This window comes from Anomalospiza imberbis, chromosome 5 (genome assembly GCF_031753505.1).
Source record: "Anomalospiza imberbis isolate Cuckoo-Finch-1a 21T00152 chromosome 5, ASM3175350v1, whole genome shotgun sequence".
Classification (NCBI taxonomy): domain Eukaryota; kingdom Metazoa; phylum Chordata; class Aves; order Passeriformes; family Viduidae; genus Anomalospiza; species Anomalospiza imberbis.
The window spans coordinates 21,514,753-21,539,168 of NC_089685.1; the positions used below are offsets into that span (position 1 = coordinate 21,514,753).

General features: G+C 38.3%; 1 protein-coding gene across 1 annotated transcript in view; it reads left to right on the plus strand.

Moving 5' to 3' along the window:
* The window catches only part of LOC137473832 (V-type proton ATPase subunit S1-like), a 50,397-nt gene that overhangs the window by 14,928 nt on the left and 11,053 nt on the right, over positions 1–24,416 (plus strand). The window contains exons 6-8 of the mRNA XM_068189852.1: positions 2,887–2,972; positions 22,283–22,524; positions 23,103–23,156. Coding sequence (XP_068045953.1) covers positions 2,887–2,972; positions 22,283–22,524; positions 23,103–23,156 — 382 coding nt within the window. The remainder of the gene's footprint in view (positions 1–2,886; positions 2,973–22,282; positions 22,525–23,102; positions 23,157–24,416) is intronic.

Here is a 24,416-nt window from a genome sequence, read left to right on the forward strand (position 1 = left end):
TGAAGCGGTAGTTTTAGAGGTTTACAGTGTAGTGGGCTGATAATTAAACAGTGTTCTTAGTGGGGTTGTAAAATCAGCAGCAAAATTGAAAATCAGGGGAAAATGCCTTAGTACTGAAATTAGTTTTGTATCCTTTTCTGTTTGTTTTTCTACTAGTCCAAAATGAGTGGGTTTTATACTAAAACAAGCAGTTGGGTTTTCATCTCTGAATTGCAGAGGAGTTATTTTATTTTCTTGTCCCCAGCTAGGTAGCTGAGCCTTGGCTTAATATTAGTCTTGGCTAAATAGTGGCTTTTTCTTTATGGGACATTTCTTTCATCAGCTTCATGGATTCAAGAATAAGCTTCCCAAGCCCTAGAATCATAGTATCATAGAATATGCTGATTTGGAAGGGACCAATTGGGATCACTGAGTCCATCGTAGCCCTGCAGAGGACACTCCAAGAATTACATCACATGCCTGACAGTGTTCTCCAAATGCTGCTTGAGCTCTGTCAGGTTTGGTCCTCTGCCCCTTCTCTGGGGCATTCTATTGCAGTTCTCTAGGTAGAAAACCTTTTCCTGATATCCAGCCTAAACCTTCACTGACTCAGTTACATGCCATTTCCTTGAGTCCTGTCACTGGTCATGAGTGGTGAGATCAGCAGTCTTCCCCTCATGAGGAAGTTGTAACTGCAATGAGGTCTCCCCTCAGTCTCCTCTTCTCCAGGCTGAACAGACCAAGTGATCTCAGCTGCTCCTCATAAGGCTCCGTTCCCCCTTCAGACCCTTCACCATCCTCGTTGCCCTCCTTTAGACACTCTCTAATAGCTTTATATCCTTCTTACATTGTAGTGCCCAAACCAGCCCCCAGCACGTGAGGTGAGGCTGTCCCAGCTCAGAGCAGAGCAGGACAATCCCCTCCCTTGCCTGGCTGGCGATGCTGTGCCTGATGCACCCCAGGGCAGGGTTGGCCCTCCTGGCTGCCAGGCCACACTGTAGACTCAAGCAACTGCTGTCCCAGGCCACCTTGTTTTGGGAAAGCAAAGTTAAGAGGTGATCTGTGGGAGGATGGAAGAAAAGGTTATGCCAACTTTTTGGTTAGTATCAACTAGATTTTAATCGGGAAGAAGGTGTGTGGATTAGGGAAGATGTGCCACTTTGCTTGGCCAAGTACAGAATCTGCACTATTGTTCCCAAGTAGGAACCTAATTTGGGTGATCTAAAACATAGTGGACAGTCTGATCTCTTTTCTTTGGAGAACTTGAAAATGCTTCATAAGAAAGGTAGAGTTTTGATCACAGGCAAACAAGAGATCTATGTCAACTCTATTGTCATAAGGATGTTCACAGAAGCTTCTTTGGATGAAGGAGTTACCTCTAGAATCTTCCTGAAGGCAGGAGGTATAGATGTTCCTGGTAACTATAGTTACATGTATCTCCTTTCTGAAGGGAAATGCCAAATAACATGTTATTTCAGAAAGCTATTGGTTGCTTTATTGAAAGAAAACCCAAAGTCAGTCTCTGAATTTTTATACATATTTTTTTTGTTCTGCAAATTTTTGTAAGGCTGAAGAGAATTTCCAAAATCTGTAAATCCACATTACAAAATCAACATTACATAATGCCTTGGATCTCCACAACCAGTGTAATTATGGCAGTAGTTTTTAGGCAGTTGTTTTTCTAAGTACATTTCTCATAGTAGATTCTCTTAGCAATAATTTTGAGAAGGAAAATTCACAGAGCTATGACTCTTGACTGATATGAGGAAATCAGCTCAGCTGAAATCCTGCAGAAAAAAGCAATTCTTGAATATTTACAAAAGCCAAATATTTTACTCAGCCAGGACACCATAATTACAGTAAATAAAAGTGGTTAAAGAGGATAATAATACAAATTCTTAATTTCATCAGTTGCAAATAAAACACAATTTCTGTAAAGTATAACCTCAAAATCTGAGAAGTTTGTACGTCCAGGTTACAAAATCTCCATCCACCAGACTGGTACATGAATGAGAAGTGTGGAGGCACTGAAACAGTAAATGTGAGTCTGCTTGCTTGCTTCTTAAGCAGTCCCAATAACAACACAAATAATGGCTCATGATTCACAGCTGTTGTGTTCCTTATAACCAGATGTTCATGTTTCTGCACAAATATTGAAAACATTTATCAGTTGTAAGCATTTATTGCAACTGCCTGTGGTTTCAGAACTAGAAGAAGATCTTTTGTAGAGGCATATTTGGACCTCTTTGAAAGGCCCTCTCTTCCTTATTTGACTTCTCCTTCCTTTTTCAGAAGTACTCCACCATATTTCTCCTTTGGCCTCCAATGTAATGAACAGGAAAATTTTCTGTGTCCTGGTGGGGGTGCAGAAGCAGGCTTTAAATCCACAGAAGGCAAAAGAAATAATTGCTACCAGTATTATGCATATCATGCCCCACACTAAACACCATGTTTTGAATGTTGTCAGTGGTAGTTACGTGTATTTTGTAATTCACAGAATGACACTGCTTAAGTTTTATTATTTATTTATTAACTGATCACTTGACTAATAGTATATACAGCCTGCATATACTGTCTTAAAGAAAGAAATCTCTGAAGTGATTTCTCCTGCTTTTAATTGCCCAAAGTTCAAACTTTTGGATATATTTTCCATGGTTTTACTTTTCAGTTTCAAAATCATCCCTTTTTCTGAAATGTTGTATTTTTTTAAATTATCTCACTGAAATTGTGCATTTTTCAAGAGACTGAGAGTGTCTTATCCCAGTTATACCTAGATAGAATGAGCACTTAAGTTGCTTAAACAAACTGAATAAGCTTAAATATCTAGCTCATTACTTCTCCAACTGCTGTAGGATTTTAGCTTTCTCAGCTTACTGAGTATGTTGAATTATACATTTCTTTTTACAGACAAAATAATTGGAAGAGTGACCATGGATCTGCAGGAACGAGGGATTCATTTTTCGGTCATTTATACTGCAGTGAGACCTTCAAAGGTGAGTAATCTTCAGTGCCTAGACCTGTCAGATTTTTATCATCCAATGCATAATGTTTACAGAAGAAGCCTGTAGATGATTTTCAAGATTATACAGACAAGCAATCTATTTTATAGGAGGTTTTGACCAGGAATGATTGCATGAATTTTCATATATGATAGCTGTATCACATAACTATTGAAGTTTTACTGTTCTAGGAGACTATAAATTTGCCTTTGTCTGTAGAACTTATTACTGTTTTTAAGAACTGTAAGTTAATTTTTTTTTCAGTTTAACTCCAGTGATTTTGTAGTGAGTTCTATGTGGAACGTTATCAAACTTCCTAGTGTGGCTGGTTAGTATAAACAGAGTGTTACTAATCAACTGAAGGCTATTAAAGTATCCATTTTAAAATTAATTGGTTTAATTTCTTTTAAGCAATACTTGGTATTTACAACTGCAAGGTTAAGTTTTCACCCTTGCTGATAGTCAGAATATAATTTGTAGATCACATATCACATTAAGTAACAATGCAGGATAGTTATTTATGCAGAATTATCTTTTTATATGACATACAGGTTGCAATCAAAAAAATTAAATTTTTAATTTTAATGTGAATAAATGGAAGACAGTCTTGCCTTGAGGAAAAAAAAAAAGAGTTCCCATTAAGAAGAGAAACATTTAAAGGATGGGCTGAATCCTAAAAAATGCAACTTTGAGAGAACCATATCTATCTGTTTCAGAGGTAACACAATCTGAGCTCCTAATATGATACTGGACTCAAAGAATCATTAAGATTGGAAAGGACCTCCAAGAGCATTGAATCCAACCTTTGACTGATCACCATCATGTCAACTAAACCAGAGCACTAAGTGCCACATCCAGTAATTTCTTGAGCACTTCCAGGGATGGTGACTCCACCAGCTTCCTGGACAGTCTTTTTCAATGCTTGGCAACCCTTCCAGGGAAGAAACTCATCCTTATTCCCACCTGAACCTCCCCTGGTACAGCTTGAGGCCATTTCTGCTTGTCCTGTTGCTAGTTGCTGGAAGAAGAGGCTGACCCCCACCTGGCTACAACCTCCTTTCAGGCAGTTGGAAAATGATAAGGTCCTCCTGTCCTGGCTGAACACCCCAGCTCCCTCAGCCACTCCTCATGTGGCTTGCTCCTTAGACCCTTCCCCAGCTCCACTGCCCCTCTCTGGACATGCTCCAGCCCCTCAATGTCTGTCTTTTTGTTGTGAGGGGCCCAGAATTAGACACAGCCCTTGAGGTGTAACCTCACCAGTGCTGAATACAGGAGAGCAATCCCTGCCCTGGTCCTGCTGGCCACACCATTGCTGATACAGGCCAGGATGGCAACGGCCTTCTTGACCACCTGGGCACACGCTGGATCCTGTTCAGCTGCTGTCAACCAACACAGCCACGTCCTTTGTACTCACATAGACTCGTGAGTGTCCAAGTGGCGCAGTGGGTCACTAGCTGCTTCCTCTTGGATTGCAGGGGTTCTATTCTGCTCCCACACCTTGTCTAACAGCTCAGCGTGTCGCCCTGAGGATAACCAGTCTTGTTAAAGGCTGAGGCACAGAAAGTACTAGTACTTCAGCCTTTTCCTGGTCCTTGGTTACAATGTTCCCCCCTATCCCACTTCCAAGGATAGAGAATTTACTTAGCTCTCCTTTTGTTGTTAATTTATTTACAAAAACACTTTTTATTATCTCTCACAGCGGTTGCCAGTTTGAGCTCTAGCTGAGTTTTCAACTTTCTAATTTTCTCTCTGCATGGCCTAACAACACACAACACCCTTCTACTCTCCCTGAGTTGCCTGCTCCTTCTTGGAAAAGTCATCAACTGTTTGTTGTTTTTGTTTTTTTCTCTTATTTCCAGTGACAACTCCCTGTTCAGCCAGGCCGGTCTTCTTCCCACATTGGCTCATCTTCTGGCACATAGGGATGGCCTGCTTCTGTGCTTTTAAGATTTCTGTCTTAAAGTATGTCTAGTCCTCCTGGACTCTTTTGTTATTAAGGACTGTCCAAGGCAGAGGTTTTGTTGACCGCCTTCCTCACTTCACCAAGAACTGTGAACTCTATCATTTTGGGGTCTCTATGCCCAAGGCAGCCTCCAACCACCACATCTCCCACCAGCCTTTCTCTGTTAATAAACAGCAGGTCTAGCAGGGCACTGTCCCTGGTAGGCTCACTCACCAGATATGTCAGGAATTTAGCTTTCTCATGCTCTAGGAACCTCCTAGACTGCCTCTTCACTGTGTTGAGTTTCCAGCAGACATCTGGCAAATTAAAGTCTCCCACAAGAACAAGGCCTAGCAATCATGAAACATCAGCCAGTTGCTTATAGAATATTTCACCTGCCTTTCCTTGGTGTAGGCAACATGAAAGACATTTGTGTGATTGTCTAGATATAGCATGAGAAATGCCAACAGGATCTTGAGAGGCTGGAAGGTTTTCAGGAGCTAGGACAATGAAAAATGCACTGCTATTCTTATTACAAGAATAAAACCTAGAAAACCTGTGTTCAGTGGATGTGGAGGGAAGTCCCTTTATCTTTTCCAAAGGAGTAAGAGGCCACTTAAATGGACTTCATAAATATTCTTTAAGCCAGTAGTGGATGAGCCCCTCAAAGGGGTTCTGTGTTCATTTGAAAATAGTATGGGGTTTTGCATGCAGGTAGGATCTTGAAAACCTCTGCCTAATGCAGCAAGGTGATCTCAATACTCCCTTCAGGCTCTGGGGCAAAGGCTAATTCTACTGAAGAAAAAACAAGAACTTTCTGCAAAAATTCTCCCCGGGAAATTAACTTCCAGAGACTGGATTTTGGAGACCAAACTTAGAAAAAAACCCAGTAGCATGAGGAGGCAAGCTCACATTGATATTCTGTGTACTGTGTGTTTTTGTGGCAGAGAATATTAGTCCAGAACTTGTGATCTGTCTTTTCTTCTATTTCTTTTTTTAACAAAGATCCAAAATAAAAACAAAATTTACTTTGTTATTGTGGCTCTTTACTGTTTAAAATCAAAGGCACATGGGCATTCTTAGCTGAAAATTGTACTTAGAACAATTGGAATGAAAAATATTTTTAATTAATGAAAAATTGGAATTAAGAGAAGGAATTTTTTGGTCAAGTTTAAAAAGATTTTAAACCTATGCATATTTCAACAGACTTTCCAAATTAAAGTAACTAAGTTTGAGCAGCTGAAGCACTTCTAAATAATTGAAGCAATGTATTTTAAGATGTTCTACATTTTTAAAATAAAAGCAATTTAAACTTTTCTCAATTGTATAAATTGAATACTTTATAAAACCATTTGAAGCATTTTTTGGCCCCTCACAGTAACTTTAAGTTATTTCAGAGCATTCAAGGTTGTCAGCTTCTGCACAGAGCTAGAAAAGCCAAAGCAGAATGCACTTTTGAGGGTTCATCACTCTGTGTATTTGTATATAACCTCTCCTTGGTGTGTATTGCATATCTTTGGTTGTGCTGGAGCTGCAGAAGGTATGAACTGTGGTAACTGTAAATGAAAATACTAACTCCCTTTGTTAAACTATAAAGACTATATTGCATAATCTAGAAGCTACAGGATCACTTCCCAGTGATAACCAAGATCAATATATAAAAGAAGTAAAAGGCTTTAATCATGTTGAGAGTGATCTTCAAATGCACTATGTAAATTGTATAGCTATCATTCGCTATGGAAGATTTTGCATTCACTAGTTGCCTTATTGTCAGTGATGAAGGAAATTAGTTATAGGTATTACACTTAAAAAGAAAAAAAGGTAATCTCCTTCCAGTTAGCTAAATTAATTTTATACAATAAAGCTCCCAAAAAAAGAGGTTTTGTGATGCTTCTCTTCTGAAAGCTCTAGCTCCTTGCTTTTGGACTTTTTATGGCTTAATAACATTGCTATGTCTTATTCATTTTATCTTCCATTGCCTCAAGCAGAAAAAAATAGATGTGAGAAATGCGTATATTAGAAAAGGTTCCAGACTGGTGTTGGCTTCACAGAAAGTGAATTAAAAAGCAAAACTCACCTTTGACTGAGTGTCTTTTCTGATTTGATGAGCAAGAGTTATTTAGTTTAGTCAGTGCAGACACAGATGCCTTTAGGCTATTATAATTATCAGTTCATTACCCCAGTGCATGATGGAGATTTGCTCAGACTGGTTCTTGTTCTGTTCCAGTTTCAGCATGATTGGAGGGCTAGAGCGCCTCTTCTGCAAGGAAAGGCTAAGGGAATCAAGATTGTTCAGCCTGGGGAAGAGAAAGCTTCAAGGTTTCCGGCCTTGCAGTTCCCTGAAGGGAACCTACAGGAAAGCTGGAGACAGGCTTTTTGACAAGAGCATGTAGTTTTTCCTAAAAAAGGGGAAAACTGAAAGAGAGTAGGTTTAGATTAGATATTAGGAAGAAATTCTTTACTCTGAGGGTGGTGAGGCCCTGAAACAGGCTGATGCCCCATCCCTGGAAGTGTTCAAGAACAGGCTGGATGAGACCCTTAGCAGCCTCTCTAGTGGAAGGTGTCTCTGCAAGGGCTTTGGAGCTAGGTGATCTTTAATGTGACTTTTAATTCAAGGCATTCTATGATTCTGTGATTTGAAATAGGAAGATAGAATTAAGACTCTGAAAGAGACACCACTTGGTGACCTACTTGAAATGGTTTCACTAACCAGTTGATGATTGCTCCCACCATCTCATAAAGGACCTGCCTTCCTCCATCAAGGCAAGTGCTGAGTCTTGTGGCTCATGTTTTGAAATGCTTTACCTTGTAGGTCTGGCTGATTTGGGATGAGTTGGGATCTCTCTGGCTGACAGAGTGATTTGTATCACCTAATTCTGGGCAAGTGAGGTCTATATGTCTATATCTGAAGTCATCAACCAGGGTTCTCTTTACAACCAAGGATTTTTAGGTTATGATCCTTCTGACTGTTGTGTCGGAGACCACTGCAGGATGAGATGAAACTCACCCTTAAAGGCAGTCATCATGCTTCGGTTAGATCTTGACATGTACATATAGTCAGAAAACTCTCATTCAACATTTCTCATATTTTTCTACATTAAAAAACAGAAACTTATCTCAAGATATGATGAATGTCTAGCCAAGACTTTGCTTCCCTTTGAAAGTCATTTGATAGCTTATTTTTCTACATGAGAACCAAACCCCTCTGCAGTCCTTGTTCTACTCTTTTATCAGGAGTTCTCATGAATATATGAATTTCTGTGTGCTTGAGGAGTTTGATCATGGTCACCTCTCTACTTTGCTTTCTTCTGGTTAGCTTTTTGGCTTGTGGTAATGCATCATTTTACCTTGCTGTTGTAATTGGAGAGGTTAAAAAGGATGCAATGATTTAAAGACAGATATGCTTCAAATCATAAATCTTATCAAGTTCCCCATCCTTCTGATACTCATAGGTGTCCCTTAACATTTTACTAGTTTTCTTGTGAAACTGCAAGACAGTTTTGTAGCTGTTATCTTTTCTCAGTGAGATTGAATGCTGAGGGACCACATACTGCTAAAAGGAGATTTATGGCTACATTGCAGCTGATACTCATTTTGTTGACTTCACTTTTTACAGATGCATAGTGAAATGCTGTTTAAATTTTCTGTACTGCCTCCACATTTTCAGAGAGCTTCAGTTACCATCAGCTTTGGACTCCATTCTACAAGCAGTCTGCTCTAGTTGGTGTTTCTGCGTGTTGAGTCTTTGATACCACTCAGAGCCAAGCAAGAGTTATAGGAACTTTTTACAATCAGAAGTAACATTGGAATCTGTCACACAAGCAGTTACTTTTGACACTTAAAAAGTGTCTCTTGGAGATTTCTTCAGGTGCTATTGTGCACTCCAGCTGGAAGAAGTATGAGAAGTTTTCATCTGCTTTGACAAGTGCTTGTGGTTATGGTTTCTTTGTTTCTGCCTTCCATGTAACACATTTTAAAATGCATCATATTTTGCTCTGCTGCATCTTCCACTTACATCCAGCTCCCCTTTGTTTTGTTGACTATTCAGTTTACCACTCCGAGGATACTAAATGCTAAAACAGCCACCCCACTGACTTCACAGCTTCTGGCTAATGGAATGCCTTTGACCATTTAATATACTCAAACATTACATAATGTGAGCTTTCCCATGAATAAACATTAGAAAAATGCTTATGATGCCATTTCAGGAGCTGGGGTGTAGATTAAATATCCTCACATATCCCTGAATACAGGAATTGCCTTATTCATTTAGTCTTCTATTTTTACATTTGAAGGAACAACTGTAGTTTGGCACAGTATAATAAAGCATCAGTGTTTCCAGCCTAAAAGAAGAAAAAAAAAAAGGAATTCCTTATTTTTTTGTCCTCTTCTCTTAATGAATGCCATTATAATAAAACATAAACTTTAACTTGTAGATGAAGAATGTAAATTTGATTATTTTCTAGAAAACTCAGTTTTGAGAATTTTTTTTCTGACAGAGGTAGAGTATTTTTAAATAACTACAAAAGAACTGTTTGAGGCGGGTTGAAGCCAGTTAGTTGTCACTGTAGATGAACAAACATTTAGCCAAATTAGTTTCAAAATTGAGTGATGAAAATGTGAGAGATTCTTGTTAGAAATTCTGTATGATTCATTCAATGTGTTAGAGGGGAATTCAGAGAAATAACTAGTGTTTTACCTGTAACTCTAGACTTTGCACCACAGCAAGTTAAGATTCACTGACTTTAAACATTTTTACAACTTTTTAGCTTACATTTTATATTATATATATGTTTATGCACTTCACTGCTAAATAAAGGGCAGCATGGAACTATTATTTTTATCTGATCAGAGCAGTTTTGTTATTTTCAGATGCTAAGTTTTTAAGGCATAGATGAAACCTATACAGATGTTCCATATAGATCAAATCAGAAAGTTTTAATTATTTTGCTTTTAAAACTAAGAATCAGGAAAACTGGGGTGGAGGAGTTATGGTGGAGAAGGACACAGGTAAGGATGAATTGTGTCTTAGGACTAAAATTTACCATACATTGGTAAAATGCAGGCATAAAAATTGCAATGAGTATTCTAAAAGATGCAGTCATATATAAGCAGAAGTCATAAACATAATAATGCAGAATGAAATTGAGGAATAAGGGTAAAATAGGATTGATTAAATGGAATGTGTAACTGTAAACAAGCATATTTATATGACATGCTGATAGGCATTCTAAACACTTTCTGGAAGGAGAATGCCTAGGTAAAAAAAGTATTGGAGTGACAGAATAGAGCTGTAAAGGACTGATATTGTGTCTTAAAGTAATTTTGGATTCCAGGAGACAAAGATAAATATTCTGAGAATCCTGGAGACCTATTCTAAGAACAGTCTTTGAAGACTGAGGCTGAATGCAATATCCAAGGGATATGTCTTTAACATAAGGATTAAAATAATCCATCTGTCTGTGATTTGATAAATTGCCCAGTAATCTCCACTAATTATATGGATTGACACTGCTTATATCTGGAATACAAACTGCTTCAACCCAACATATTAAAAGGTCAAATTATATGCCAAAAAAAACATTTTTCCCCCTAACCTTCCTCCCTACATGAAAACATCCCAAACTGTCTTAATTAACAGAGTGAAAAAGATGAAGTGATGAATAGTCACATTTCAAAAAGCATAGTCCTGTATGATACGTAAAATTAAAAGAAATATAAATTCTTGCAGATTTGGTGCAGCATCACATGGTAGACCTAAAGAGATTCAGAGGAATAATGTACACAAGACACAAAAACTATTCATAAAAACACATGAGACAGGAATTATTTCAGAGAGTACTGAATCTAATAAAAAAGGAGGAGTGCAGAAAAATGAGTAACAATGCAAAGCCAAATGGCCTTTGTGTTGATCATTGCTGTGGTAGAACATAAAGAAGTTCTCACTTCAAACACGTTTTTGATAGTCATTGAGCCTCAAAACATTTTGCTGCTACTCCATTAGCAAGAAGAGAGTTCAGAATAAATAAATAAAATTAATTGTGTCGTATCATCAAGGTCATATATTATTCACCTAAGTTTAAACTAAAATAAGAAACTGACAAACTGTCATCATGATTTCTAATTTACAGTTTTTGAATTACAATTTTTATAATGTATATGAAGACTAAAAAATAGCTTAGCCTTCATCGCAAGTGCAACATGGTGCTTGAAAAGAGGCTCTATATATCTGGAGAAATACTTCCAGGAAACCTACCTTCCGTACTGACAAAAAAGGTTGAAACTGTAGTCATAAATATGTGGATCTATGAAGAAAATACAGTGTAGTTTCAGTGTTCTCTAAGAGGCATAGGATGTGCAAGTAAAGTGACTGTGTTGCTAAAGTAAAATGGGTAAAAAAGTAAAATCTTTAGAGATTAGCAGAAGTAAAATCTTTAAAATTAGGAAACAAAGGATAAAAATAAAGGATTCATGTTCATTCACAGTGGGGAGTATTTGCCAGTGGAACTCTGTGGGGATTGATGTTGATGCCTGTGCTGTTCAGCAGAGTCATTAGTATGGAAAGGGGGCTGAAATTCAAAGATGCCAAAGTTCGCTGATGTACTGACAGGTTGGAGAAACTACTCACAGCACTGCATTACTGAGTGATAAAAAGACAGATACAATCCAGTCTGAAGAAAAGTAACATGTAGGAAAACCTTGAATATGCAGATTACACTGTAGTGAGTGGCTGCTATTTCTCAGAAGAGGAATTGCAGTACACACGTGGGTAGATCTCTTGGAACATCCCAGCAGTCAGCAGTAGGATGAATAGCAAGCAGAGTGTTGGAAAGGAGGAGGGCAAAGCAGCTTCAGTTCACTAAGCCATTACTGAGTACAAGTCTGCCAGTGGAATAGTGCATGTGGTTATGGCCACCCCATCTCCAAAGGATACAAGATTAAAATATTTCAGCTAGGAAAAGTAAGGGAAATTCAAGAGGGAAATAATAAATAAAACCACCAATTACATGGACAGGCTGAACAGGAAATGTTACTTGTCTCTGGAAAATATTCATGACATTCACCACTCAGACCGTAACATGGCATTCAGGGGCACCAAAACCCTTTAAAGAAAAAAAGTGAACTATTTTTGGATGAGAAAAGCACACAGATTTCAGTGATTACATAAACTAATGGAAGAAAGATAGGAAGGATGGGTGGAAAGAAGGTCCTATTTACACGTGTTGATTTGAATGCAACCTTCAGCCCTGAAGGTTTCTAACCCAAAGATTACAGAACTCAAAGACGGCACCCTATGACAAGTATTGTTTGTATTTACCCTTTCTTATTTCAGCTGCCAGTTACTATCAGGAGCTCTGGCTGTGAGCTAGGTGGACCTTTGCCCACACACAGTTTAGCTGGTGTCGTGTCTTGGCAGTAGAAGCTTGGGATATTGACATAGCATTTTTCTGGAACAGGAGTGTGAAAAGTAATATGTAACTTATTTAACTAAAGGCCAAGAGCCAGAAGAGGCAGCCAACAGAATAAGCAAAGCTCCACTATAAGAAGCTCACGGACTTTCCTCCTCATGCTCGCCTATTGGGTTGTTGTAGAACTGCCACTTCTGAAAATGAAAATAATTGCCACATCATAAAATAGCCTACTGCATGTAAATCATTGTTCTGCTGGCAACCAGGAAATCCATAAGAAGTGACTGTGTCAGCTGAAAATCAGGTAGGTGGCAGCTCATGCTTGATGCAGTCTTCCCTACTTTCAGTACAGTGAAACAGGCTGGATTTTCAAGATCCTTGTGATTAAGCATCTGCAAATTGCCTCTGGGAGATCTGAATCCTTTCCCCATTCATTGCTACTGGTGATCACAGAGACTTGTGTCTTCAGTGCCTTCTCCTGACACCAAAGCCCACTGGCATGATCTTTTTCGAAGGGAGATACACATTCCCATTTTAGGGAAGCACAGGCTTAGAAGTGGGAAACGATTACATCTCCCCAGAGGATGACCGTGCGTGTGAATCACCCCCATGAGGTACCTGGGGCTGAAAAGCCCGGAGCTGAGAGATGTGTGGCTGTATGGTTGGGTGGCCTCTGCATGTGGTTAGAGCAAGCCTTAGCCTAAATATCTACCTGCAGTATTTCTTGTCTTCCTTCCCTCCATAGGAAATTAAACTAAAGTTTGTAAAAGAAAAAGCTGGTGCAATCACAGGGATGCCCCGTTCACTGAAAAAAACCATTTGTATCCTGTATAATTAGTTTTGTACTGCAGCTCTGCTGTCTGTGGTAGAGAAATAGTTGTTAGAGGAACAAACACAGGCTTTACTAACATAGGACATAAAAATTTGCTCTTAATCAGTAAAATGCAGATCACATATTCTGGGAAATGTGAGATCTGATGGCAGAATAACAAAGCCCTACATTTTAATGCATCCAGTCTGTAATACAGTTAGGACTAGTAAGAAGGAACGTGGATTATTTAATTTTAGTTTCAAGTGAAATTTCATATTCTTTCTTTTCACTTTATAAAAATTTCTGAAACAAAAATGATTTTATTTATGTAGTGCCACAGAAAATTTTGATTTTGGACCATCAGTGTATTGTGGTAGGAAGACCTTTTGTTGTGAAGTTCTAGATCTGTTATATTTATGCATGCATCAGATGTGTTTTGAACTCCTACCCTGAATGTGTTTCCCTGAAGTATTAGACTGTTCAAAGCCAGCAGTAATGATTTCCTGCCATTTTGAAAAGTGAAGAGGGGACATCATTATTCATACATAGTCATTGTGTATACAAAACCATAGAATCATTAAGGTTGGAAAAGACCTCTAAGATCACTGAGTCCAACTGTCAAACTATGCAGCCATTTAAATTCCTAAGTGCAGCATGCATGCCTCTAAAGTTAGGATAAAGTATGGTAATTTCTTAACAGAATTTTCAAACATATTTATGATTTTAGCAGAGGAATATATCTTTCCTTTAGGGATGGGTATTGAAATGTTCTCACTAGAAGTTACTTTTATTAAATCCTAAAGGCTTTTCCATAAAAATCTGCGAACTTGGATTTGCATGCATGTCTCTTTTCAAAGTTTGTACATTAGAGCACTAAGCACACAAAGCTAAGAAGTAGCCAGGGTGTTAATAAAAGGTTAACAGAATGTTAATGCAGTGTTTTGGTATTGAAACACAGAGCTTATTTCTTTCTAAGGATTGTATTACCCATTCCTGCTAGATGACAACTTTAAATTTAAACCGATTTCAGTCTACTAATAGATTATATCTTTCTTTTTAGAAAGCTGTCTAAGAAAATAGACCGATTAAAGAAAGCTGTGGTATTAATATCATTTTAGGAAATAGTCCTGTATGGTCAGACCCCTGTACAGTCACCTGTGCTAGCAGCCTTAAAAGTATAGCAGAGCTAGAGGCAGTGTTGGGAGAGCTCTCGGACTTGCCAGTGTTCCCCTGTTTACTGGGGATGCTGGGAGAGAAAAGGCAAATTTGCCTGGCATGAGGTTGACAAGTCATTGTTTCCTCTGGGATCCCACCTAGTGTCACAGCACTGCAGGCCTGCAACTCCCTCCAGCCTTGCATGGGAGCCTCTGGTATTGAGTTGCTGTATTACATATTCCTTAGTGTCACTGGTAGACCAGAAAAAAGGCAAGAAGCTAATCCCTTTCCTGACAAAATGTCACAGACATATTATTTAATTTGTTGATGGAAGAATTATTTTGAAAGCTGTACATAAAATGATGCCTGACATCAAATTTGATATTATATGGCATATTTTGTTCTTGTTCTGTCTTTTCTGTTTTATGAAAACCTCAATGTTTACAATTTTTTTGAAACACTGCAACTATTATTCTGTGATTTGATTTTTGATTTTGGCTGATTGAGTGATTTCCTAGATTGATATTTAATGAAATAGAAGATGTACATTCTACTTTTTAGTGCACTACAGTATGAAAGTTAAACCTCAGTTATTTTAACAGTTAGATTTCTCTTCTGGGACTTTCAGCCAAATCACTTGGATTCAGCCAAATCACTTGGAAAATTCTGCAACAGAACAGAGGGTTTCTTGCCTTACGTTGAGCAGAACTGTTGGAAGGCCAATGTTGGATTATGCTGTGCTTTCTTGCTGTTAAAAACTCCTTCCTTCTCCCTAATACATGATTTCCTTATGACCCTGAAATATTCCTTGCTCCTGATGCTCAGTTCTCAGGATCTGAACCTCCAGCAGGAAAAACTGACTGTGGTTGAACCAAATCTCCAGCCAGGCTTGCCATTACCTGGCATTGAATCCTGGATATGGTGTAAGAACAGCAATAGGCATCAAGCTGCTAAAGCAATCTCACAAGAATGGTGGAAGGAAGTTGGTGTTTGTTTTCTAATAAGCCTCACCTTATAAATTTCCATTTTCCAAAATTTCATATCAAAGCATCCTGACAAGGATCCATAGCTAGCAGACACAGAGGTGATAGTTCCACCTAACTGCTGGGAAAGACTGCATGCTTTGGTCTCATTTTGGTTTATTTGATGGGCTAGAGACTGGTGGGAGATAAAGGAAATTATGAAACTGTGGTGGGTGACATTGGCTGAGGTGTGTTAACTGGAAGATTTAACTAGGTTTTGGTGGAAAATGTCTGTTTTGAGAAAAACTTGGAAGAGGAAGGCTCTTCCTCTTGGAAGAGGCTTTATAAAAAGCATGGATACTATTTCTAAGATTAGCTTTGTCTAGACTTTCTGATGAGGATTTCATTTATATATATACACCTTCTACCTTCCATACCCTACTGTCAGAAAAATTGTATGCATATTAAGTGCAAGAAAGCAGAGCAGAAATTAAAATCCTTTTAATAGATTTTCTCTGAAAAAAATGCTTGTTTTAACTTCCCTGTTAAAATATCCAGTTGGCTAAATTTATTGGCCAGTTTTGCAGATTAGTCCTCCAAAGTCCTGCAGTATCCAGATATTAAGTAGAGAAAGGGGAAATTTTAAGAGTCTTCAGATTTTTAATTTCCCTGTGAATAGCCTGCATCTGGGACAAACAGTGCTGGCAAGCCTCCCAGCACTATGAGTAACACACTTTGGCTCCTATCTGTATTTTTCAATTAAGTAACCCACCAGACCCCTGTGTAACCTCTGTCCAACTCGCACTGCATATCTGTTGCATTTTGTTGCAGCAGCTGCTCTGCCATCCTTTTTCACATCTCCCATAGCAACTTGAATTTTACATATGGATGTAAGAAAGGGGTGAAAGGAACCAGTTAGAAGTGGGCATTCCCCTAGCAGTCTAAAAATTATGCAAAATCTGTAGCTTCTTTTATCTCTATGGCAGAATTGCCTGAAACAGGGCCCAAAATCAAATGCTGAGCCTGGGGACATTGGCATCGGCAAATAGTTCTTGAATGATACATCTGGTCAATTCCTTTCAGGATTAATTTTGTTTTATAAGGCAAGTTCTTAATATATTTTTTCTCTCTTTTGTATATTGCTTGCAAAATCTGATTTACTAAAAAGGGGCAAGTAAGTGCTAACACTTTTGAAGATGACCAATACATTGTTTTCATTGAAATAATTGTGTTTGGGTTATTTGACCTAACTGAAATTTCAGGTGGCAAATTAAGTGTAGTAGATCCTTCCATCTGCTATTCCAGCTTATACATATTCTGTTTTACTTTCTAAAATTAGGATATTTTTGTAGAAAATTACTGCTCTTTCTTAAGGTAGATGAAAAAGTTTGGTATAAAAATTCTTTGAAAATTGTAACAAGAAAATAACAGGAAATACACATTTCTTCAGAAAATGGAGACTGCATTTACAGATGTTCTTGTATGTACCACACATTGTCTGATTTTAAAGCCTTTCAAGTGGAATTGAATTGAAGTTTTCACAAGTGCTGTATCACAACTCCTTGCTCTGCTCTCGGTTCTGTTGCTTGCATGGTCCCTGCTAACTCTCTTGTCTAACAGTGTCAGTAGCACAGAGTAGTTCCATTCTCTGTAAATGGCAGTCAAGAGATCTTCTATCCATCCCAGTGCTGCTACAGGACAGGCCTGTGAAGAAGCAGATCTAGACATGAATATGTGAGCTGATAGTGCAGATTGTGTTCATGCATGGATGGATTTGGCCACTGAACTGAGCAGCGTAGTAAATACTGTGGTTTTGTTGTCTCTTCTAACGGAAGGTCTTGAAGTCCTTGCTCATGACTTGGGTAATCTCCACAAGTCACAGCAGTTCTATCAATTATAAAAGAGAACATTATGTTTTACAGTGAGATCATTATCTCTTACTGTAAGACATGCATTTTGACTTTAACATTCGTGTCCCAGCCTTGTTTTTGTGAAAAACTCTGAGTGATGCAGAGCATCGGGTACAAGCTGAGTGTCACAGTTGCCAAGCCATTTGGCTTGCTGGTAGAAGTGTCCATGGTTCAACAGGGAAGCCATCAGATACTAATGTGAGACAGTAAGGTTGGTCATATATGCAAGGCACTAAAATGATGGTAATCACTGTTAATAAATGAATGCACTTTTCTGTGCATTCTTTTTTACCTGCTTCATCATAGTAATAATAGAGATGGGAAATACAGGTCAAGGATTCTTCTGGGAAAAATATCAATATGCTATTGAAATTTATTCTGATGTCTTGTTAAGGCTTACAGTTGCAGTACAAATATGTAAAATTGGGTTGGAAGGGATCCTAAAGATCATCCAGTTCCAATCCCCATGCCATGAGCAGAAACACCTTCAAGTAGACCAGGTTGCTCTAAGCCCCATCCAACCTAGGCTTAAACACTTCCAGATCTGAGGCAGCCACAAATCAGCCTAGAGGGAAATTAAAAAAACAAAATCCCAAAATGTTAGAAATCATAAAAATGTAAACAGTAAAAACTTTCAGAAATAGAGATAATTGGTAACTCTGCTTAATGTTCTAGATTTTGAAAGCTTAAAAAACTGTTATGCTACAGTCTTCCACTGGCAGGTGAAAGAATGAAGTCAAATCAAATATATTTCTGTTTGCTGCATTTGTGATTTTGTAAATTTGACACCACAAAGAACATTTTTACAGTTATACCAATTTCTAATGCTTGTCTTTGAAATTGTTGACCTTTAGCAGTGAGATTGCTTGCATCACAGATTCGTGATACACTATCCTTCAGGAAAATTATGTATTAGCAGAAGTGGTGGTGATGCTATCCATAGTGAGACCATGAGGCCATATCCAATAGAAAGCATGGAGGAAAACTGATCTGTTTGTGTGGGAAGGAATATTGAAATGATAATTTCAGAAAAAGCATTTGAAATGTGCTGATACTTGGCTGGGATGTGAATGCTGAGTGGCTTCTGAAATGCCACAGCCAAACCCCAGAAAGAAGCAAGATCTGCCATTTTGCAGTACCCCTCCACTGAGCACATGGCAGCCTCCTAGTGTCATTTTTTTAAAGGACATCTTGCAAAAAAAAAAAAAAAAAAAAAAGATTTTGATGGTCCCTGTTAAAGCAAATTGAGAAAATGCACGCATACAGTTCTTTCGGTATCCTGTGAAAAGAATTACAGTTGGTACATGATATGTGGATGCAGTTCCATCTACCAAACCCAAAATCCAGTTCAGATAAAAGGTATTTGTCTTTGTCGTGTTATTGTAGCAGTTGCAGCACCTGGACCTTGGACCTTGCGCTTCATGATTTAGGGCATCGTATGTGATCCAAAAGGATTCCTTGTCCTCATTTTTACAATGTATTGTGAACTTGTCTCTACATGCATTCTCTAAATATTTTCAGGTTCTTTTCTTCATTAGTGCTATGCTGTGCAATGCTAATAAGCAATATGTGGCTCTAATACTGCACTTTTTTTTCTTTTTAGTAGAAGCTAGGATTCATAGGTAATTTTGCAATACTAAGAACTGTCTTAATCAGGTTATGACTAAAATTGGAAAAATTGCCATTTGCCATCCAAGTCAGGTATATACAGAGAACAAACTGTAGTGCACAATGTAGTATGGATGTATGGACTAAACTAAGATACAGCCTGAAAAGAGAAAGGGAATGGACCCTTCTGCCTATTCACCTCCCTCCTTAAAAGTACAGAAATACCTTTTCAGTAAGAGCAACAATCCCACAGAGAGGATGTGGTCATAAGTCTATGCTGTTAGAAATGAAAAGGAGCAGCAAGCCCCACCAGGACAGTTTTCTTATTCTTGATGTGCACACTTTAACACAGCAATAAGAAGTCAAAAAACAAAAGATTGAAACAGAAGACACAAGCATCTATTGAACTGATATTCAAAAATACCATGTTGTAACCAGTGTGAAATGTAATCTGTTTCTCGTTCATTGCCATTCATCATTTCAGCAAATGAAAGTTTCATTTTTACAGTATTTTGTATGGTTCTCATATGTGTGTGCAACTATTTGATTTATATTTGTTTTCAACTAATTTGTAATTTCAAATGTATAAAATGGCCCCAAATCTTTTTTCTTGTCACTAGCCACTTTGTGTTGGAAGAGGCAACAAAATTGTGGCAACAACAACAAAACGAGTAATTTTGGATGTAAGGTCTGTTTGCTTTGAAAAAGATTTGTATGTTGGTGTATCAAAATGCTCCCAGATCTGCTTCTTTTATTGTTTTCAAGAGAAATGATTGTGAATTTGGAGGCTTGAAAATCAGATCAAAGGGAAGAAGTTTGTTCAGGCTACCTCTATTGCAGGTTCAGTTAGTAATTACAACATTCCATTGTGCTCTAGGAAAATGTAAATTCTTTGTTTTCTGTACCTTATTTAATCAGGTCTTGCTGTTGTTTACTGCATGACTGAGACCAAAAATACCATTGATAAATTCAGAGAATAAGTCAGTGATTCACACATCCCTCAGTTCAGATTAGGTGAAGGAGAAGAGCATACTGAACTGAGAATTAAATACGGTGTGATGATTGGCAACACTTCCACGATGCATTGTTCCTAAATAATCTAATTTGATTTACAGTAATTCAGTGTAAATATAATCCTTTTGTCAAGGAAGTGTCTTGTAATTTATAGTTTAGCATGAAATATATGACATCGGAGAATGATTTTGATTCGGTAAAGCTCATGTTTGTGCAGCAACAAAAGAAAAAGAAAATGTTCCTTAAACAGAGAAACAAGGACATAGTGAGGAAGCTCACAGCTTCCCACTGGAGTTACCTGGAAGGAGCAATTGCTGTCCTCAGGTCTCCAGTGGGTCCCAGGCTGGGCTGTTTCAGAGATCCTACTTCCAGCCTGAAGACTAAGTTTTAAAATATCCCTCTCTGTTTTCAAGCATGCTTAATTCATGGAATCACAGAATACCTGAGGTGGAAGCAGATTGAGGGATCCCCTTAATGCTCACTTCCCCACGTTTTGGCACACCATCTCATTGCTCATCACTGGACAGCCTGGTTTTGTTCCCTTCCCCCTTCCAAGCTCATTTAAAGCTTTGTCATCAAGCCTCACTAGCTCCTGGGCTAGAGCTCTTCTTCCCCTCTGAGACTGCTGCATCCCGTCAGGTGTCACTGGACCACGTGTTGGGTAGATTATCCCATTGTCAACAAATGCAAAATTTTTCCACTGACACCAGCCTTGGAGCCATGCATTGACCTGATGGTCTGCCTATTCCTATCAAACTAGTGGATTTCTTTGCCTCTGAAAGCCCTTCTTTCCAGGTTTACACTCTCTTGGTTCATATGCTTTCTGAGAGAGACAAGGGAATCTGTATGTAAGAGCTTCATGGCAAAGTACTGCTTAGAGAGCAATAGAAATAAAGCTGTAGTCTTATAATTATATTTTAATACCTTTCTTTTTGTTTTAAGGTACTTCGACCTAATCCCTAAAGTTATCCCAGTCACAGTATCCAATGTAGCATTGTTTTCAGCTCTTAGCAGGTGGTTTTTAAAGCCCTCTTTAGATGATACATGGGGCCCACATTGTAAAGTCAATAGTTAGACAGGATATAATTTAGACTTCAGCTTTTCCTCTAATTTTGAAATAAAATTATTATATTTCAGGAAAGTCTAAGGAAAGATTTAAAGTTTTATATCAAAAGTTGAATATTTTCTTTTGTTGTATCCTCTTCTTTTAAAGAACATGGTATTCATTTAAAATAATGCTTGTTCTGATGTATTTGAAAAGGCACTAGTCTGAATTAAAAAGAAATTCATAAAGTATGCATGTATGGGAGGGAAAGATTGCCTTCTTCACTGGAGCATTTAGTCAAATGGTTTTAATGCAACCCATTCGGCTTAATTGATAGAATGTGGTACCTGCAAAGACAAGCTGTAAGTAACAGATGGCAAATACTGTTTACAGAGCAGCCATTCACGTGACAAAATCTTCTGGGGCTCCTCTCCACAAGCAGGTGATAAAGCAATATTATAGTCTCTGTTTCAGACTGGAAAACGGTCCTTGACTTGTCTTTAAACCCATGAAAAGTAGTTCTAGGCAATAGCTCCACATAATTACAGTTCTGGTAATCCTTGTAACCCTTGTGATGCCTTTCATTTCTTGTACCCTAAAGTTATACAAGGATAGAGGCCACTTGTAGCATACAAAGTTGTAAAGCTGACACAGGACTCAAAAATAGATGGAATATCCCAGATATGAATAGAGTAAGAAAAGAGGAGTAAGATAAGAACAAAATAAATTTGTTGTGTGATAAGGTAAGGTTGCTTTAACTGTTGATATCTGTGGGGCTGCTTTACCAAGGATGCCCTGGGCACATTTTTAAAAAGCATTACCTACTAAATGGAATTCCTGGAAATATCCTAAATATTCCTGGAAATATCCTAAAAGCCTATGTGTCTCTTGCAGGCTGATGTTCACCACATCAGCCAAATGAGCGAAGATCTTTTTCCAGAAGCCGTCAGAAGAGTCTAAAAATAATCTTGCTGTAGCTAAGTAGACTGCTCTCATGCTTGTTAAAACAAAGACTGCAAAAACTGTTACTTTTACTTAAGAGGAGAGTGTTACTGAACTAGCAAGCTGAAATTTTCTCATGATGTTATTGCAGGAAAAAAAAAGCTAAATTTCTTTCACTATTTTCTTCTGGCAAAAAAAATTTCTTCTACCTGTTAGCACAAATGAATGCTACTATCTTAAGGCAACACTACCAGTATTGTTTTACATTCATTTGCCTAGTATCAGTGGTGCTTATTTTCACATGTGGACACCTGGCCTTGGGAACCTAGGTTAACATTGCCTCATTAGCCTCCACACCACCAGTTAAATAGACAGACAGTAACAACTGTTGAGGTTGATTGAGGATTCAAGAAGAACAGGGGCTCATGGTACAGAATAGTGAAGGTCTGTTTTCAACTGAAATTACTCTTACAATGGGATGAATTGTTAATGTGTTTTTATTACAGAATTCTAGAAGAACTGATGTGGTGGCAGAATTAAGACGACAATTAATGGCTACTGAGGAAGAAGAAAGTTTATCATATCCTCCTCTGAATGTAACCACTGGAAATTACACATGCATCCTTTTTTATGCTAGTAATTTTAGCCTCAAAGCCAACGGTTCAGTTTTAATAGATTTGACAAATGCAACATTTTTAACACAGAATGTGGATATTTCTGCCTCTGAGTGCACAGACAGCAACACAACGTGAGTAGCACAAGAAATTTCATATCATAATATATGTAATTCTGAAAACTTTCAGAAATATTACAATGTAAAATCAGTACTATTTTAATTTTCTTCTTCTAAAGCATCCAAAAAATTTTAAAAATGTACTCTTAGAAGAAAAAAGTTAAGACCACAAAAACTGTTCAGATGAGGCCTGTTATTGTCATGATTTTTTTCTTCTTATGTTCCCCATTTCCTTGTTTGGTCCAAAGAGGTTTCCCTGTGCCTGATCTCACAATCACAAAAATCTCCACTGACATTAATGAGACCATAATTTCATTCCCTTGAAGGGAAGTACTGCCAGTTTTACAAGGTAGTAACTCAGCTAGAAGTACATTAATGAAACATGATCTCTGTTTTCCTTTTCTTTGAAGCACCTGCTCTTGGGTAAATAAAACCCTGGAAATATTTAGTCATATTTTTCTATGTACTGAACCTTTGCTATATGACTTTTGTAATTGCCTACTGATTTACAATATATCCCTCAAATTGAAATGTCACAATGATTTAATTAAAGCTGACTACTCTAACATTAAAAATCTGTTTCTTATTCTTAGACTGTCATTAAAATACACAAAACCAGTGAATGGAATCAGCAGCCTAGAGATAAGGTAACTTACGATTTATTTTCAGTAGATCTTTTGTGGTTTACAATACCTGTTAGTAAATTAGGAACAAAAACAAGGAAGAAGTTAAATGAAAATATTTTTTAATTTATTTTTTGCTTTCTCTTCTGAAGAGTCACAGTGCAGGAAAACAATAGTACAGTCCTTGTACAGAAAATATATTATTATTCTCAGGTAAAGTTTTGAAAAAATATTGTAGGCAAACATCCATATTGCAAGGTACTGGTATATGCAGCTTCCTGTTTTACTAATGGGATCATTCCACAGTTCTCTCAGGTAAATCTAACTGTGATTTGCAAAAACTTTGAGGGGTTGAAATCTACCTGCATGGCCAGGGCTGGATTGAGTCCTAATGTGGATTGCCAGTGCACTCTGTTAGTGCTAGCTTGTGGTTAATAAGGGGTGCAAAAAGTTTCTTTTAAAGTCTTTACTACTCCATAGATGGCGACAAGACCATATTTCTCCTACCATGGCAAGAGGGAAGAAAAGCTAGGGAATTGGAAGACCAGGGAAGAAAAATCAAAGGGAGAATCATAGAATTGTTTACATTGAAAAATGTCTCTGTGATCATTGAATCCAATCTTTAACCCAGACCTGCCAAGTCCACCACTAAACCATGTCCTAAGTGCAACATCTTTTAAACATCTTCAAGGATGGAGATTCAGCCACTTGACTGGGGAACCTCTTCCAAGGTCTGGCAACCCTGTAACTGAAGAAATTTCCCCTAATATCTAACTTAAACCTCCCCGGTGCAATTCGAGTCCATTTCCTCTTGTTCTGTCCTCTTACTTGGGAGAGAAAACTAAACCCCACCTCACTAAAACCCCCTGTCACCTCGTTGTAGAGAGTGATAAGGTCCCCCCGAGCATCCTCACCTCCAGGCTAAACACCTCCAGCTCCCTCAGCCACACCTCATGCCACAGGACATGTGCTCCAGTCCCTTCAACAGCTTCGAGGTGCACCAGATTCGAGGTGCGACCTCATCAGTGCTGAGCGCAGGGTGACAATCACTGCCCACACTTGCTGATACTGGCCAGGGTGGTGTCAGCCTTCTGGCCACCTGGGCAGAGGCAGGGTCATGTTCAGCTGCTGTTGACCAGCACCCCCAGGTCCTTTTCCACCAGGCATCTTTGCAGCCACTCTGTCCCCAGCCTGTGGTTCTGCCTGGGGCTGTTATGACCCAAGTGCAGGACTTGACATTGTTGACCCTCATACCATTGTCCCCGGCACATCAGTCCAGCCTGT